At 38.4% G+C, this 14,726-nt stretch overlaps 2 protein-coding genes across 8 annotated transcripts in view; both read right to left on the minus strand.

The window, feature by feature from the left end:
- Window positions 1-258: 258 nt before the first annotated feature.
- Window positions 259-8,481, minus strand: sav1 (salvador family WW domain containing protein 1). 3 transcript variants are annotated; one of them, XM_039785241.1, is made up of 6 exons: window positions 8,013-8,480; window positions 6,586-7,086; window positions 3,735-4,002; window positions 3,305-3,460; window positions 2,249-2,361; window positions 1,731-1,892 (listed from the first exon to the last, which is right to left on the minus strand). In XM_039785241.1, the coding sequence occupies exons 1-6, from the start codon at window positions 8,104-8,106 to the stop codon at window positions 1,876-1,878; spliced, it is 1,149 nt and encodes a 382-aa protein (XP_039641175.1). In that variant the 5' UTR covers window positions 8,107-8,480; the 3' UTR covers window positions 1,731-1,875. The 3 variants fall into 3 exon arrangements, with proteins under 3 accessions (XP_039641173.1, XP_039641175.1, XP_039641174.1); XM_039785239.1 differs by lacking the exon at window positions 2,249-2,361 and having other exon boundaries at window positions 259-1,892; window positions 8,013-8,479; XM_039785240.1 differs by lacking the exon at window positions 1,731-1,892 and having other exon boundaries at window positions 1,911-2,361; window positions 8,013-8,481.
- A 967-nt stretch (window positions 8,482-9,448) lies between these two features.
- nin (ninein (GSK3B interacting protein)) overlaps window positions 9,449-14,726 on the minus strand; it is a 34,838-nt gene continuing 29,560 nt past the window's right edge. For 3 of the 5 annotated variants that reach the window (XM_039785231.1, XM_039785232.1, XM_039785230.1), the window contains 2 exons: window positions 11,572-11,685; window positions 9,449-10,533 (listed from right to left, as the gene is read on the minus strand). In XM_039785231.1, coding sequence (XP_039641165.1) covers window positions 10,321-10,533; window positions 11,572-11,685 — 327 coding nt within the window. In that variant the 3' untranslated portion in view covers window positions 9,449-10,320. Of the gene's footprint in view, window positions 10,534-11,571; window positions 11,686-12,062; window positions 13,127-14,726 lie in introns of those variants that run through there. The other 2 variants (XM_039785235.1, XM_039785233.1) reach the window with 2 other exon arrangements.

Below are 14,726 nucleotides of genomic sequence, written 5' to 3' on the forward strand. Positions count from 1 at the left end.
TAAGACTCAAGTTATTTCTTCAGCGATTCCCTCCAGACATCTTTTAAGACAGAAATACTTGTATCTGATACGTTTGTTTTTTTCCACGAAAGAGTTCCATTAACTTACATCTACACATTTGGGGGAGATTTAAGCGTTATCTAACGTGTTTTCAAACGGTATTTTTCGGTTTTGCAATAATAAAAGTCTCAAAACGATGTCTGAGGATCCATGTGAAAGTGAACAGACAGCAAGAGGAAACAACCGTACAGTCAGAAGTGTATTTTTTCTTCACTGCAGACTTTATTACGTATGTCCTGTATTTGCAATCCACAAAATCAGATATGTACAAACACCATTCTTAAAAGATGTGATTGAGACCTTCTTGCATAGTAAAGGACTCATTGAAGAGAAGGTTATTTACACACCTATTCCACTGTTACCTAATCAGAAACCCTTTTTGGACATTCAGAAATGTTGAATGCATCACCACTCTCATAAACACTTCCTGTTAAACACTTTCCTTTATTTGACTGTGAGAATAGTTTTCGTTGGACATTTTTAAAGTATGTCATAAAGCATGTCTTTTTCACCTTAGTGAGACAATTGATTGGAAGCTAGCACCTGTCTTTACAAGACAAAACTTCCAGCACAAAACATTTCTGAGTATCCTAAAATGGCTTAAGCTGATTGATTAGTGATCAATAGAATATGCCTCCAAGAATCTGCACCTCTTCCGCAGAAGAGACGTGTCAGTCCATAACAATAAGGCATTACCGAGGCAAGAAATATCCAGAAAGAATGAAACAAGGACACGTTGAAATGTACTTGTTTGGCAAACTTAATGTGTCTTCTGAAGTGTTTTATATAGTTCCAGTAGCTTATTTGTTTCATTATACACACACGAGAATATTCCTGACTTACAGTAACGCCAAGAGCCAAGAGATGCTCAAACCACTGCATCAAAATGTGATGCTTTCATTCAACAAAAGGTCTTTAAATAAAGACGTGTTTCATATCAAAACTTAAATATCTGTGAAAGTTTTGGTGGATTGTCTTATAAAGGATATGTCATTGAAAAAAAAGAAAGAGATGCACACTTTTTGTTTTATGTAAAAAAAGTGTGGTTTTAGTTTATGAGGGTATCACAGCAAAAGGAAAAAAAAAATAGTTATGAAGTATTTCATAGAGAAACAAATTAGAAGAAGCTGCCTGTCATTTTGTCCCACAGACAAAAATGACAGAGTAGCTGGTGTATAAAAATTGCTGCGTTTTATTTTAATAAAAAGGCACAATCTCATGTTTTTGAACAAATATCCGTAGTTTTTCCAGACTCTGTTTGCCTCAGTCTTAAAAACAGAAATCCATACAGCAATTCCATTGTCAGGGCAGAGGCTGGAAATGGCACCACAAGCAGTCTCCCCAGATGTAGCACATTATAGGTTCTGCTTCTTCATTGGAGCGTTTTTTTTTTTTTTTTTCATTCATAACTTGAGTGTCACATGGAGGGGACGGGGGCCCCAGCCAATGCGTGTCTTGACTTCCTGGCTGTTATATTTGGATCAAGCGAAGGCACAGATGTGTTTGGTAAAGAGGCAATTAAGAGTCAATCATGATTTCAAAAGAAACCCTGACCGCTCCCAAACTGTGGAAACCTCAGAGAGGTGTGGCAGCGAGACGTCCCCGCGGCGCATACACATCACACGTTCCCAATGAAGTTCTTGTTGGGCTGCTGGGCGTACCACTGCTGCCGCTGTTTGCGAGCCTCCACCTCAGACAGCAGCGCCTGTCGGTACGCCTCGTAGGATTTGACGATGTGTTCCAGCTCCTTCATGAAGAGCAGCTTCAGCATTCCCTGATACGTGTCCAAGTCTGCCAGCTGGAACAACTCCCACTTCAAGATGTGGTCATACCTGATGTAAAGGGGAAGATATTTATGGTACTTTTAAAAAAAAAAAAAAGGTACTTTGTGAAGTGTTGGACGACAATGCCTGTAATATTTGTACCTCTTATTCTACCAACTAGAGCCTGACCGTTACTGGATTTCTGAGGCTGAAAATTATATTGATAGATAGATAGGAATTTCTTTCCATTGCGACCAAGATACAGTACAAACAGAGTGCAACATTTTAAAGTTAAAAAATAAACTTTCTGACGGACAAACTATGTTAATGGTGACAGTGTTCCCAAATGACTTAAAACCTGTTTGGCATCTCTGTACTGCAATTTCTTATTAAAAAAGGTATAATATGTAGGAAGTATCTCTTACTGTTTGTGAACACACAGCATTCAAAATTGGGCCCTCCTCCCCGGCTCAACGAGCCAGAGAGAGAGAGAGACAGAGCGCAGCGGTGGTCGAGCGAGCAGCAGTGGTCGAGCGAGCTAGAGAGTAAATGAAGAGAGGAAGCTTCGAACAAAGCCATGAATCGGAGGAGTAAAACATTATTTTCTGATTGTTTCACACCGATTATGTTCTAAAGCACAAATAAACACACACACCTTCGCACAATCCTGCTGGAAGGTTCCGCATTGTTTATTACGAGGGAATGCAGAGCTTCATCCTGAGTGACTGTGTGTGTGTGTGTGTGTGTGTGTGTGTGTGTGTGTGTGTGTGTGTGTGTGTGTGTGTGTGTGTGTGTGTGTGTAAAACAGACACCGACCGACAGCACAAAGCAGCACTCTGCAGCACATTGCTCTTGTAGCAGAGGATAGACAGAGGAGCAGGGAAACACTGAAGCACATAAAAACACACAACAATTTAATAACAACCTGTTCGTCATCAAATATCACCGCTTTGTATCATACAGATGCTACAGGGTGTGCTTTGTGTCTCGGTATAAGACGGCAAGGGGCAAAGCGACGGTTGGGAATCAGAATATATCTGCAATAACCTTATTCTGGCCGATATGTCGGTCTAGCAGCAGGCTACTACCAAAACCCACAAAAAGGACAACTGGCCACAAGCCCAATACACATTTGAACTGACTTCAGAGGTAGGTAACCCATATCAATATTTGGTTGTGCAGGTTTGATTTCAACAATCCAAATAAAAGTTTGGCAAATGTTTTACATAGTAGGAAATTCATTGAACATATATTTAAGGCCTTAAGAATACACGCAATGTGCTTTGTATTTGGGTGAGAAACAAACCTGTGTTTGCTAATAATGAGCGATGTAAAGTGAAAAATGTGCATGTCACACCTGGTACATTAGTGCTCCCCATGACCATGGTGTAGGACTAAGTAACTTTGTTTAAGAAAATACAATGTCAGAGGACGAAAAGTAATAGTATACTGTATATAGTAGTATACATAAGAGTACACACTTGAGTGGGGCACGGGCGTACACCTGCAGCCAGTCTGGGATCTCTGCTGTGTGGTACGGGTTAGCTGGCACCAGCACCGGCTGGTTCCTCTCTGCAGGGCGTGGCTGATAGGTCACAGGAGGCGGTAATGGTGGAGGCTGATCATAGCGAGGCACACTGGAAAAAAAAAAAAAAGGGTATTGTATAGTATTTATACTTTATTTCATCTCTGTGAATTTGGACAACTCAAAAGACTATGCTGATAACCCAGGTCAAACCTGTTATGAAGAAAAAATTTAAACTAAGAAAAACTTTTGTGTGCGTGTGTTCATTGCTCCAGGAATTGGTAGCATTAAGGGCTGCGTGGAAGAGATAAATAAGTGGAAGTGAAAAAATGTGGCTTTATAATAACACAAAATATCTCGCTTTCCACACTGATGACATACTGTACCTCGGAGCACAGGGGTGTCGATACTGTGCCCTCTTGTTGATGTGATCCACATAGTAGACCCCAAACTCAGCTGACTCCACCTTTTCCCAGCCTGGAGGGAGCCCTTCCCTCTCCAGAGGGTGGCTCCAGTGTGTAGTGTTCGTGTTGTGGTCAATGTAGTACTTCCTGCCACGGATGGTCCAGTCAACGGTCCAGCCGCCCGGAAGGGGGAGGTCCTCTCCGAGACCGGAGAGGTTCCCAAGGGACTTGGCCTGTATTCGACCTATGCCTGAGGAAAACAAACATTTTTTTTTTTTTAGAAACCTAGAGGGAGAGGGAGAGATGTCTGACCAAACATACAGCAGAGCAGCTGCCAGCTAACAGCACCACTGGGAAATAAAAAAATATGTTGGGAAATTTCTTAAAAACAGCATGTGTGGGAAAATGTAATTTGAAAGAGAGGGATGTACAGCCTTTAAAAAGGACATTCTGATGTGGCAACATAACATAGATTGGGATATGGGAGGAATGCATTGGGAGGAATGCAATGAATCACTACTACTAAGCATGACCGAGGCAGTTTTTAGTATTGCAGTGGTTGTGGACAGGGGATGCTTGGTCGTTTTGACTGTTGTGACGGAGCATCTTATTCTGACCGACATCATTTGATGAATGGTAGGAAATGGGAGTGTTGCTACGTTTGGACAGGAAGGCAGAGATCTGTGCGTGGCCAGACATACACACAGGAGCTTTCACCGGAAGAGAACAAACCACTGAACTCCCAAACGCTCTCCAAGAGCAGACAGCAGAGTGGTTTTATTCAACACATCCTGTACTTTTATTGGTGAATAATGTCAGCAAGGAATGTTGATCCAACAGCTGTGTGGATGAGTTAGACTGAGTGAGAGCTATCATGACTCAAAACCAAATGAGCCTGGAGGGACCAAGAAAGGGATGAAAACACAGCAGAATGTACAGGGAATCTCAGCAAAATGGCGGCTACAATCTGATAAATTCTGCACGAGAATGACAGCAACAGAGCTGGAGCTTTTTGCCAGCTGCTGAGTGAAGGGACGGAATGTGCGAGCGCTCCGCAGAAATGCACTCCTCCTCCTCCTCCACCACCTCATCATCATCATCATCATCATCATCTTTGCCCTTTTCCTCAGAAAAATGGCAGCGAGCCACACTCACTGCAGATCTAAAGCTCAATGCATCACAGGAACTTCACTGGCTACAGTCGAGAGTAGACACAACTGGTGATGCAGTAGTTGTACTAAAGAAATGAAGTGGGTTACCTGATAAAAATTGAGTCAGTGTTCAACAAAAGTATAAATCAAAAAGTATAAAAAAAAATTCACAATACATTTTTTTTATAATTATTCATAACATAACGTTAAATTTTTAACAACTTTCTTCCTGAAAAATACCCAGATTTGTTTTTTTTAAAGAAAAAGGACCCTACCAGTGTAAAATGTATTTTAACAAAAATGTATTTTCATTTTCTCTGCATCCGCAACTTGATTTCTGCTGCTGCAAAAAAATAGTTTTTCCTGCAGTTTCCAGAAACTGGGGTACTTTTGCAATGACCACATTTTTAAAAAATGCTTGTGGTAATAGAAAGTAAAAGGAAAATGGGAGAGACAATGCACTTGAGAAGCTAATCAAATGCTCATGAAGATTTGGTGTCATCAACAAAAAACAACAAATGGTGAAACTAATGTACAATGGTGTTAATACAGTTTTTAACCTTTTCCATTTCAAAATAAAGGCTAGTAAATTGCCAGATTTTCTAAACGAAATATATAAAAGCTCTACAAATATATACTGTATAATTTCAAACTGCATCTTATTTCCTTTAATGCCATTTTTTTGTGAAAAAAAAAGATATATTTTTTTTCAATAGAACAAAAATATTGTAATTCCTGTTAAAAAGGATCACCATCAGCTGATTGAGCTGAGGTAGATGACTCCTTCAAAACAACTCTGCTTACCATTTAGTGCACTATGTACACAGATGATTCATAGAAGCGAGCAGTCTGAAGCTGAGACATTTGACTGGGGGCGGTCTGCAAATTGCTAGTTTGCTTGGCAGAAATATTCTGCAAACAGAGAGGTGAAAAATGCAGAGCCCCTAATGCTTGTTTAACTTCACTGCAAACAAGGCTCCGTGCGATAGGTGGGCCTGACATAATACTAAACCATATACACAACGTTGACAAGTCAGCCACATAATAAAAGGTTCTCTGTCGTTTGGAGTGGGTTGGAAAATTCCTGCGACCCCCCAAAACATTTAATCTCATGGAAATTACACACTTACATCATACTAATGTTTACAATAAAGAGCAGTAATTTAAAAAAGATGTAATCCCTCCGGAAAACTGAAATAAAATTGCTCTTTTGAGCTCTTCAGTGACAACCAACGGCTTGCATTCCTTTCACAGTGGCCTATGTATGGTCCAAAACCAATACATAATGCTTTGACGTGTCAAAAAAACAATCATTTTTCTTCATCATTTTCTTGGCAGCCATAAATTGGCAATGTCTTTCCAAAGATGTCCCCAAAAGACAAATCTGACAAGTTGTAGACCTGCTGGGGTGATTTCACTCATCCTCAAACACTTTCATAGCTCAGAATTTGCAAAGAAAAGCCATGCCGATTTAGTCAATCAAGAGACTATGACTGCTTGCCATGTACTTTCCAAAACCATGTCTGCAGTTCAATAATGGAGTTCCTGATCACATACGCATTTCACATTTTGAACTCTTTTTTGCTTCCAACTTCTTGCCACTGCTCCTTGTTTACTTTCCTATAAAGAAGAAATATCTAAACCAATACTGTTAAAAGTGAGAATCAAAACACCTTGTTTACCTGAAGGAGGTCTGCTTTGAGCTGGAGGAGTGTGTTGTTGTGGAAGTCTTTGGAAGTTGTGTTCATTGTGATCATAGTATCTATAGTCCTCAGGAAAGCGGTCCGGGACCCTCCTGGGCTGGCGTTGCTGATGCTGCTGCTGCTGTTGGTGCTGCTGGTTGTCATAATAAGGTTCAGAAGGGTAGTAATACCGGGCAGCATCTCCATTCTCAGACATGGGGCTCACGTCTGTGAGGAAAGACTGTGAGGATCCTCCGTACTCGTGAGACAGGTCTCCCTGGCTGCGAGGCAGGTATGGAGGTGCTGACATGCGGTGGCTCTCTCTGCGGGCCACCTCATGAGGAGGCCTCTGCACAGGGGCACGGAGAAAGCTCTTGTTGCGGGACACCACTGGCTCCCGGGTGGGTGCCACAGGGTAGGCAGAGGGCCCCATATCTGGCAGAGGGACCTCTGTGCGTCTGGGAATAGTGGGTCCATGACGGATGAATGAAGGCATAAGATCTGCAACCAGGTAAACAAGGCAAGTGCAAATGTCAATATCAGTCAACACATTAACACAGCAGTTGTACCTAAGTACTTACTATGCTTACGTACAGTTTGAAGGTACTTGTACTACTATACATGAGTATTTCCTTACTCTACTACATTTCAGAGGGACTGACTAAAACTGTATTTTAAAGAACCTTTAGCCTCACTGGTATAATGCAATCCTGATTTGACAAGTCCAGGAATAGTTGTTTTTGCAAGACCTGGTCTAATGTGGTATAGAAATGAAAAAAAATCTGAAATCTCCTTTTATTGTATTTATACAAATAGAATAAAGCTTTCACAAATTTCAAAGTGGGTTTCATACAGCGTTAATGATTTAGCTAAAATGTCTAACACGCTTTTACAACAGTAATATGTGCAAAAAACGGAGGATCAGTCGCTCAGCAATGCAAGTTGTTTCCCCTAACCTTATCTGCCGAATCGGAAGCTAACTTCAGCGTCGTTTCTTTAGTAAACAGTTTAACATCAAAGGACAATTCAACAAGTTAACTAACATTATACAATATAACGTAAAGCTAATCTGATTTCAGGAAACCATCCACATGTAGCCCAGGAATCAGTTACAAATAAAGGAAATACGTTAGTAACCGGTATCGCTCAACTCTCCTTTGACACTACAGCTGGCGTTAATGTAGCTAGATGATGATTTAGCTGGCTAGCACTTTAACTACCAGGTTAGCAATTTGTTTACGGTGTACAACAACGAGACTAAACAGTTGTTTAAAAGCTTGTAAGTCACAATGTGGCAATATGTTTTCACACATTCACATAAGCATGTTGGCTATTAATAGCTTGCTACTTATTGGCACTAAAGTTAAGTATCGTTAGCCGGCTAACTGACGCTAACTTTGGCTAGCTGGCTAACTTGTTGCGCTTACTTCTCAGGAGCGGCGACGTTTCCTTCTTCACATATTTCCCGTGTACCTCGGCTGGTTTCGACGCTTCGTTTTTACTTTTCTTTCGTGAGAGCATAACTCAAGGCTCGGAAACATCAACAACAAATGTCATGGCACAACCCTTCGGCTTTGCAACCATCCCGTTGAGTTTGCAAAGCGCGGAAAGTAAACATTTTAAGCTTTAGATTAGCTAGCAGCAAGTTAGCCAGCTAACTTGAGCTACTGGGTGACTCTTTCCTCCTCTGGTCCAGTCCGCACTGAGCAGCACTCCACTCCCTCCTCTGGTCCTTACTGGGAATAGTTAGCTAGCTAGCTACTGTAACGTTACACTCCCACCGCTGGTCTTTACTGGGAATAGTTAGCTAGCTACTGTAACGTTACACTCCCACCGCTGGTCTTCACTGGGAATGGTCTTTACTGTAACGTTACGGTCCTGCCCACCTGGTAACTCACCCTCTGCAAGCGGATACATAATGTTGACAACTTAGCTGCACAGTTCATTCATCGATATATGACACATTTAACAGAAAAGTAACAAATATGTTGGTTTGGATTCTAAACTGAGAACAGGAAAAAAAAAATTCAAAAGTGTTCAGGTTAACCCAATTAACAATATTCACCCTATTAGCAAAAGTGGAAAAAATATTCAAAGTGGCAATACCACACTGAAGAAATTGTTAATTACAAGTAAAAAGAACATAGAAACAGAATGTAATACAAATATCAAAAGTACATACGTAAGCAAAACTTAGTAGATGATCGAGGTTGAGCTGGGTATCATATTTTACATATATACATGATCATATGATTATGTTCATGTATGTATGTAAAATATTTTGTAAAATAAATAAATGTAGAGTAAAAAGTAAAATTTTTACTTCTGAAATGTAGTGAAGTATAAGTATAAAGTAACATTAGATAGAGATATGCAAGTATCCAAAGTGGCAACAATACTCTACACAGAAGTACATAAATACTAGAAACATAATGTAATGAAAGATTACATTATGTTGCAACGTGCATTGCAACATGCCATTCTGCACTTTGCAGAATGGCCCATCAGTGACATACATTTATGTATACATACAGTATATTTACATCATTATTGTTCATTCATTTACATATAAGCAAAACTGTGTTAAATATTATTGTGAAAAATAATGAACCATTAGCGGTTTAAAAAAAAAATGCAGTGAAGGAAAAGGTAAAATTTGTACTTCTGAAATGTAGTGGAGTAGAAGTATAAAGGAACATTAAATATAAATAAGCATGTACAAGTACCTTAAAATGGCAACACAGTACTTAATGTAAAATATACTACTTAGTCCATAAACATCTATAGACTGATGAACCTGCAGGGCACTGATCCTCTCCAAACAGCAGCACAGAAAAAAAATGTATCCAGTAAGAAATCCAACCAGACATCATCCATGTATTTTATTTATACCCCGTTTTCAGCTTTAGTGCTTATGCTTCATTATTTATAAAGACAAGGTCCTTCATTTGAATCTAAAACATTCATAATGGCACAGCTTTACATTTAAAACTTTATATATTGTTTTGCAATTAGATTTTTTGATTTCAATCAAATGTATTTAAATAGCAAGCATTTCCACTTGACATTCACTTACGTAATGTCAGGTGTAACATGAAAGCAAACACTTTAAGAAGGTCAGCGGATTATTTGACTGTTCTGTTTACATGATTATACCACTGACAGGTTTGTTTCTTCTTTACATAAGGACTTGAGAAGGAAAGGAGCGACAGATGAACACAATTCATCTCTTTGACAACATAGACAAAAGAACACTTATATAAGAAGTGCACTTCAGTATTGCTTTTCTCTTTCTCAAAAGAGAAATAGTGTCATGGTAAAATATTTACTCATTTACTAATAACAGGTACTGCTTTAAAAAAAATTAAATTAAAATTATAAATTACTGTAAAATAGCTTTTCTTACAGTCTAACCAAACACTGGGTTCTTCATAGGTCCAACACAACATAAGCTTAACAAAATGAACAAATAAACATACTGCATATTTAAACCGGAACATTTTAGGCTTTAACAAGATAAAACATGCCAGAGGACATGAAACAGAAATGTCTTTTCTTGTGCATTTAGCTGCATTGATTGCACAATGGTTTAAGCAATGCCAAGTATTTGTTAAAAGACTTGATTAAATAAACAGTGCACTTTATGTGTGACTTTGGACACTTGCATTTGGCATGGCAAGTGATTTTAATGTCCAGAGTATCTTTTAGGTGTTTTAGGTGATGCATTATGTGCATTTATATATTATAGTGGTATGATAGCGAAGGAAGAGGAGAGGGGTTTAGGTCACGCACTATCTTGTTCAGGCTGGAGATCTTCTCTTCCAGTAGGTAGTTCTTCTTCTCTGCCATTTTCTGCCGCTGCTCAGTTCTCTCCAGAGCTTTCATCAGCTGGGTGTTCTCCTCGTACAGGTCACTGATCAACAAGTCTGCTCTGCTGTTCTTGTGCAGCTAGAAAAGTCAGAGAAAGTAGATGATAAAAGGATTTGATAATTCCATAATATAATCTGGTTTGATGTAGTCTACGAGAACCCGAATAAAAACTAGGATGTATTAGCTTGTATCAGTATTGACACATACTGTATGTCAGCTGATACGTAGCAAAGAAATGGCAATACAGAAAGGCCAAAGATACGTGTGCAGTCATTCAGAAACAGTGTTACCATTACAGTTTATTTTTCAACTATAAAATGTTCCGCTCAGTACATACATTATCTTGTTCACAATTCTTTAATAACCACATTTTAAGTATTCATATCCAACTGTTTGATACATCTTCTATGTTTTGTTGGCAATAAGTTATCTTCCTCCTAGAGGAAAGAGAAAGCTGACATCTTGTTGGGATGTTCCCCAGTTTCCATTTTCCTCTTTTATAGGATATTGTTTATTATTTAAGTTCTACTTGTCAAATATTTGTAGGATTTTGTCAACAAGCTTGTTTGTTAGAGAAGGATAATTTAATCAGTTGTCTCAGGCGTTTTAAGATTTGGTTTCCCTTCGTTTGGTTGTTACAACCCGTGGCTTTAGTATAAGGATTTTAAGGATGGGTTTTTCACACCATGAATGCGATGCCTGATGAAGGTCTGTGACCGAAATGTTGCGTCTTTAATAAACACTGATGACAGTGTGCAAAAATGTAATACATATATATATATTCATATATAGAATTTTATATATCCATAATATATTCTAAAACGCTCAAATATCAATATCCGACTAAAAAAATCTGGCATCTGTTGGACTCTGTGGACCACTTTATATCTATCCATCTATCCATCCTGTAAATCACAATTTCTCTGAAAAAAAAAAGAAAAGCCCTCCATACTGGTTTTTCCACTGTAAAAATGGAATAAAAATAAATGTGTGAACATTCATGCAAGACATTTCCAAGTTCAATGACTTTGGCACACTTGAAAAGTATTTAAAATTACCATTTTTTTCCGTAAGAGACAACACTGAAATTATTTCCGATGAGCTTTTTGAACTGACCTGGTCTTTCAGCTGAACAACCTTCTCTTTGAGCAGCAGTTTGACGTTATGCAGAGACAGTTCAATTTCCCTCATACGCTCTGCCATATTCTTCATCTTCCTCTCCCTTTCATCCTGGTGAAAAGACAGTGAGGGATATCAACAAACTGCTGCAAATGTGATGACGACATTTGAATTGTATTCCCTTTGAGAAGGTATAAACGGAGAAATGTGAGTGAGAAAAATCAAACAACATGCAGACCCTTATGAGCTAAAAGCTTTATTTGATCTTCATTTCAGCATTAAATGATTTCTGGTACATTCCTAAAAAGAGAGGACAACACACTAAAAAAATAAATAAAATATAAATACGTATAAAATTATGCCATGTATTCCAGATACCTCTACAAAAATAATTTAATGTATAAATAAAATAAATCCTAACATGATTCTATTAAAAATAAATAACAAAATAAACATAAAATACAGTTGTCTATACATGGTGCAAAAAAAAAGGAAGACTCACTAAATGACTCAAAAACCCAAAACACAGATATGACATTAATAGATCACTACTGGGGACAAACAAAGATCTGGTTTCTAATAATAAACACCAGATAAATATTCAAAGTTGTGTGACGTGTTTGACTAGAAAAAAATAAAAAATAAATAAATAACCCAAAAAGATGCGATTCACTTTGGTTGTGCAGCAGCAACAACCGAAACGGCAACACACACAGTCCCAGAACACAACATAAACCGGTAGCTTGAAGAAACATTCAACTACGTGTAGTGTCAAATAACAAATACAGGCATAAACAACAAAAGTCAAACAGTGAACACTTAGTACCTTCATTAAGAAATCGCTTAACTGGACACAGACAGTAACGTCGCCTGGCTATTCCATGTTGGGGTGATTGTTAGAAAAGGCTCAGAGGGCTGTTAGGCACTAACCTCACCTCAACTTAACACTCCGATGATCAGAAATAACATTTAGCCTCTGAGGATGTATAGACCCTGTCTCAGACAATGATAAATGGTACAAGTGCATTACAGAACATTCCCAAAAAAACACACCGTGCGTTAAAAAGATTCCCTGTATTCAAACTACAAAATGTTTTTAATGCACCAAGGATTGGACCCTTATAAAAGTCAAATACGATCAAGAAACAAGCCCTTGTTTGTAGATTTTCTATTTTATATGGCATATCTGACAAACTTTTAAAATTCCAATGTCATTTTAGTCAAAATCCCATTGGGAAAAACCACAGGAGCCTTTTCTGTGTTTTCCTGCCACCTAGCAGCAGGGAAATACAATTACACATTCATGCCTTTTGAATCAGGCACCACATTGGTTCACAGTCTCCTATAAGGATGCAGAAAGGATTGCATTGTGTGCCACGGTCAGATTTTTGGCTCCAAACAGCAGAGGAAGAGCAGGACTGAGTAAAGAAGAAGCAGTCTCAGAGGAAACAAAAGAGGCTAAAGTGAAGAGCAGGGAAAGACGCTGGCGTTACAATCCACCGATCCGCCGGTAGCTGTCTGCGTGAGCCGCCCGCTGCTCCGGCATCGGCCCCTGGAGAGAAAAGGCAGGAACACTTCACCACGGCTCTACCCTCTCCTCTAATCCTAAAAACCTCACAGGCCTGGTCAGTTAACACGCCTTTACACAGCTTTTGTATGGAAACGTGTGTTCAATTCACACATCAAATTTTTAAAGAAGCTAATAAAATAAAAACTCAGCTCAATATATATGTTACTTCAAAAAGGGCTTCTTTTTGCAATAGTACATTTTTGTCATTAACACGAGATGCCTTTGAAAAATGTGTTATTATTTTACAATTTAATGGCTACATTACATAAAATAGTCTGCATTTATTCATTTATATTGATTTCATAATATCTCAATCATTTATTTAATACTGACTGTGCATGGGTCTCCATAGTTACAAATGTCTCCCATAGTTACCAGTCAATGATTTCGTAAACTGAGTAAACTGTGACCACCAGTTGGTGATCGTCATAAAACCACCAAGAACACAAATCAGTTCTAGTGTTCTTGCAGACATTTTTTTTTTATTTTTATTTTTTTTAAATCGTAAGATCCCACTTTATACATAACATTTGTGTATACCATATATTTATATTGTTAAAGGGGCACGTCACCATTGTTTTGGCTATTGAAAGACACTAAGCAGTTGCATTATGGGAAATACAATAGAGACTAAAAGTCAAGAGATCCTGGCCTCTGCTACTTCAGTTTTTACCTTTTTTTTTTTTTTTTTTTTTAAATCTATCCCTTGTGAGTCCCCCCACCTTTATGGAAGTGCAATACGAAATTGCTGAAGTACTCCTTTAATGTTTATGCCATCTTAGAAAATGGTATTCTTTTTCAGAAACTGTTAATTTTCTAAACTAAATTTTTCTAAGCCGATTAGGAGGAGAACAATTACTTATGATAGATAAAAGCCTCATACTTTATAAGAATAACAGACTATTATCTATTCATGAACTGAATCAGACATACAATGTGTTAAAGGAGAATTCCGGTCAATTTCAACACGTAGCTCTGTTTGTAAATTTGGAGTGCTGTCAGTAAAACGAAAACAATCGGTGTTGCCTACACCGCGTTATCCTCCTGCTAGCGTTAGCACCCAGGAGACTGAAACAGGGCAAGTTTTAAAACGTGCTTTTAGCCTCTTAACATGTTCGAAATGTCAGTGCCTACCCATGTGAAGTGATTCCTTCTGAGTGAACACGGTGAATCTGACTGCAGTAGATGTGAAAGAAATGCATACAACTTGTGCTAATTCAGCTCTGTTTAGTTCCAGTGTTGAGAGGCAAGACGAGTGTTTAGGGACCGTCTACAAACTACAACACCGAAAAGAGATACAAAAATATTTATTAATTTAATGATTAAATAAGGTAGTGTCTCCAAACGTACATCAATTATAATGAATGAATGAATGAATGAATGAATTTATTTGGTCATTTGGTCATTAGTTATAACCAAAGGGTAGGGTTAGAAGCTTCAGCTTATATAACGCCCCCCCCCTTGTCACATTTTTAAAACAAGTTAAAAACATACCTACATCTACCTACATACATATATACATACATACCTACATACATACCCACAAACATACATACACACATACATACACCCATTAAGGGTC

This window comes from Perca fluviatilis, chromosome 20, assembly GCF_010015445.1.
Source record: "Perca fluviatilis chromosome 20, GENO_Pfluv_1.0, whole genome shotgun sequence".
NCBI classification, from domain to species: domain Eukaryota; kingdom Metazoa; phylum Chordata; class Actinopteri; order Perciformes; family Percidae; genus Perca; species Perca fluviatilis.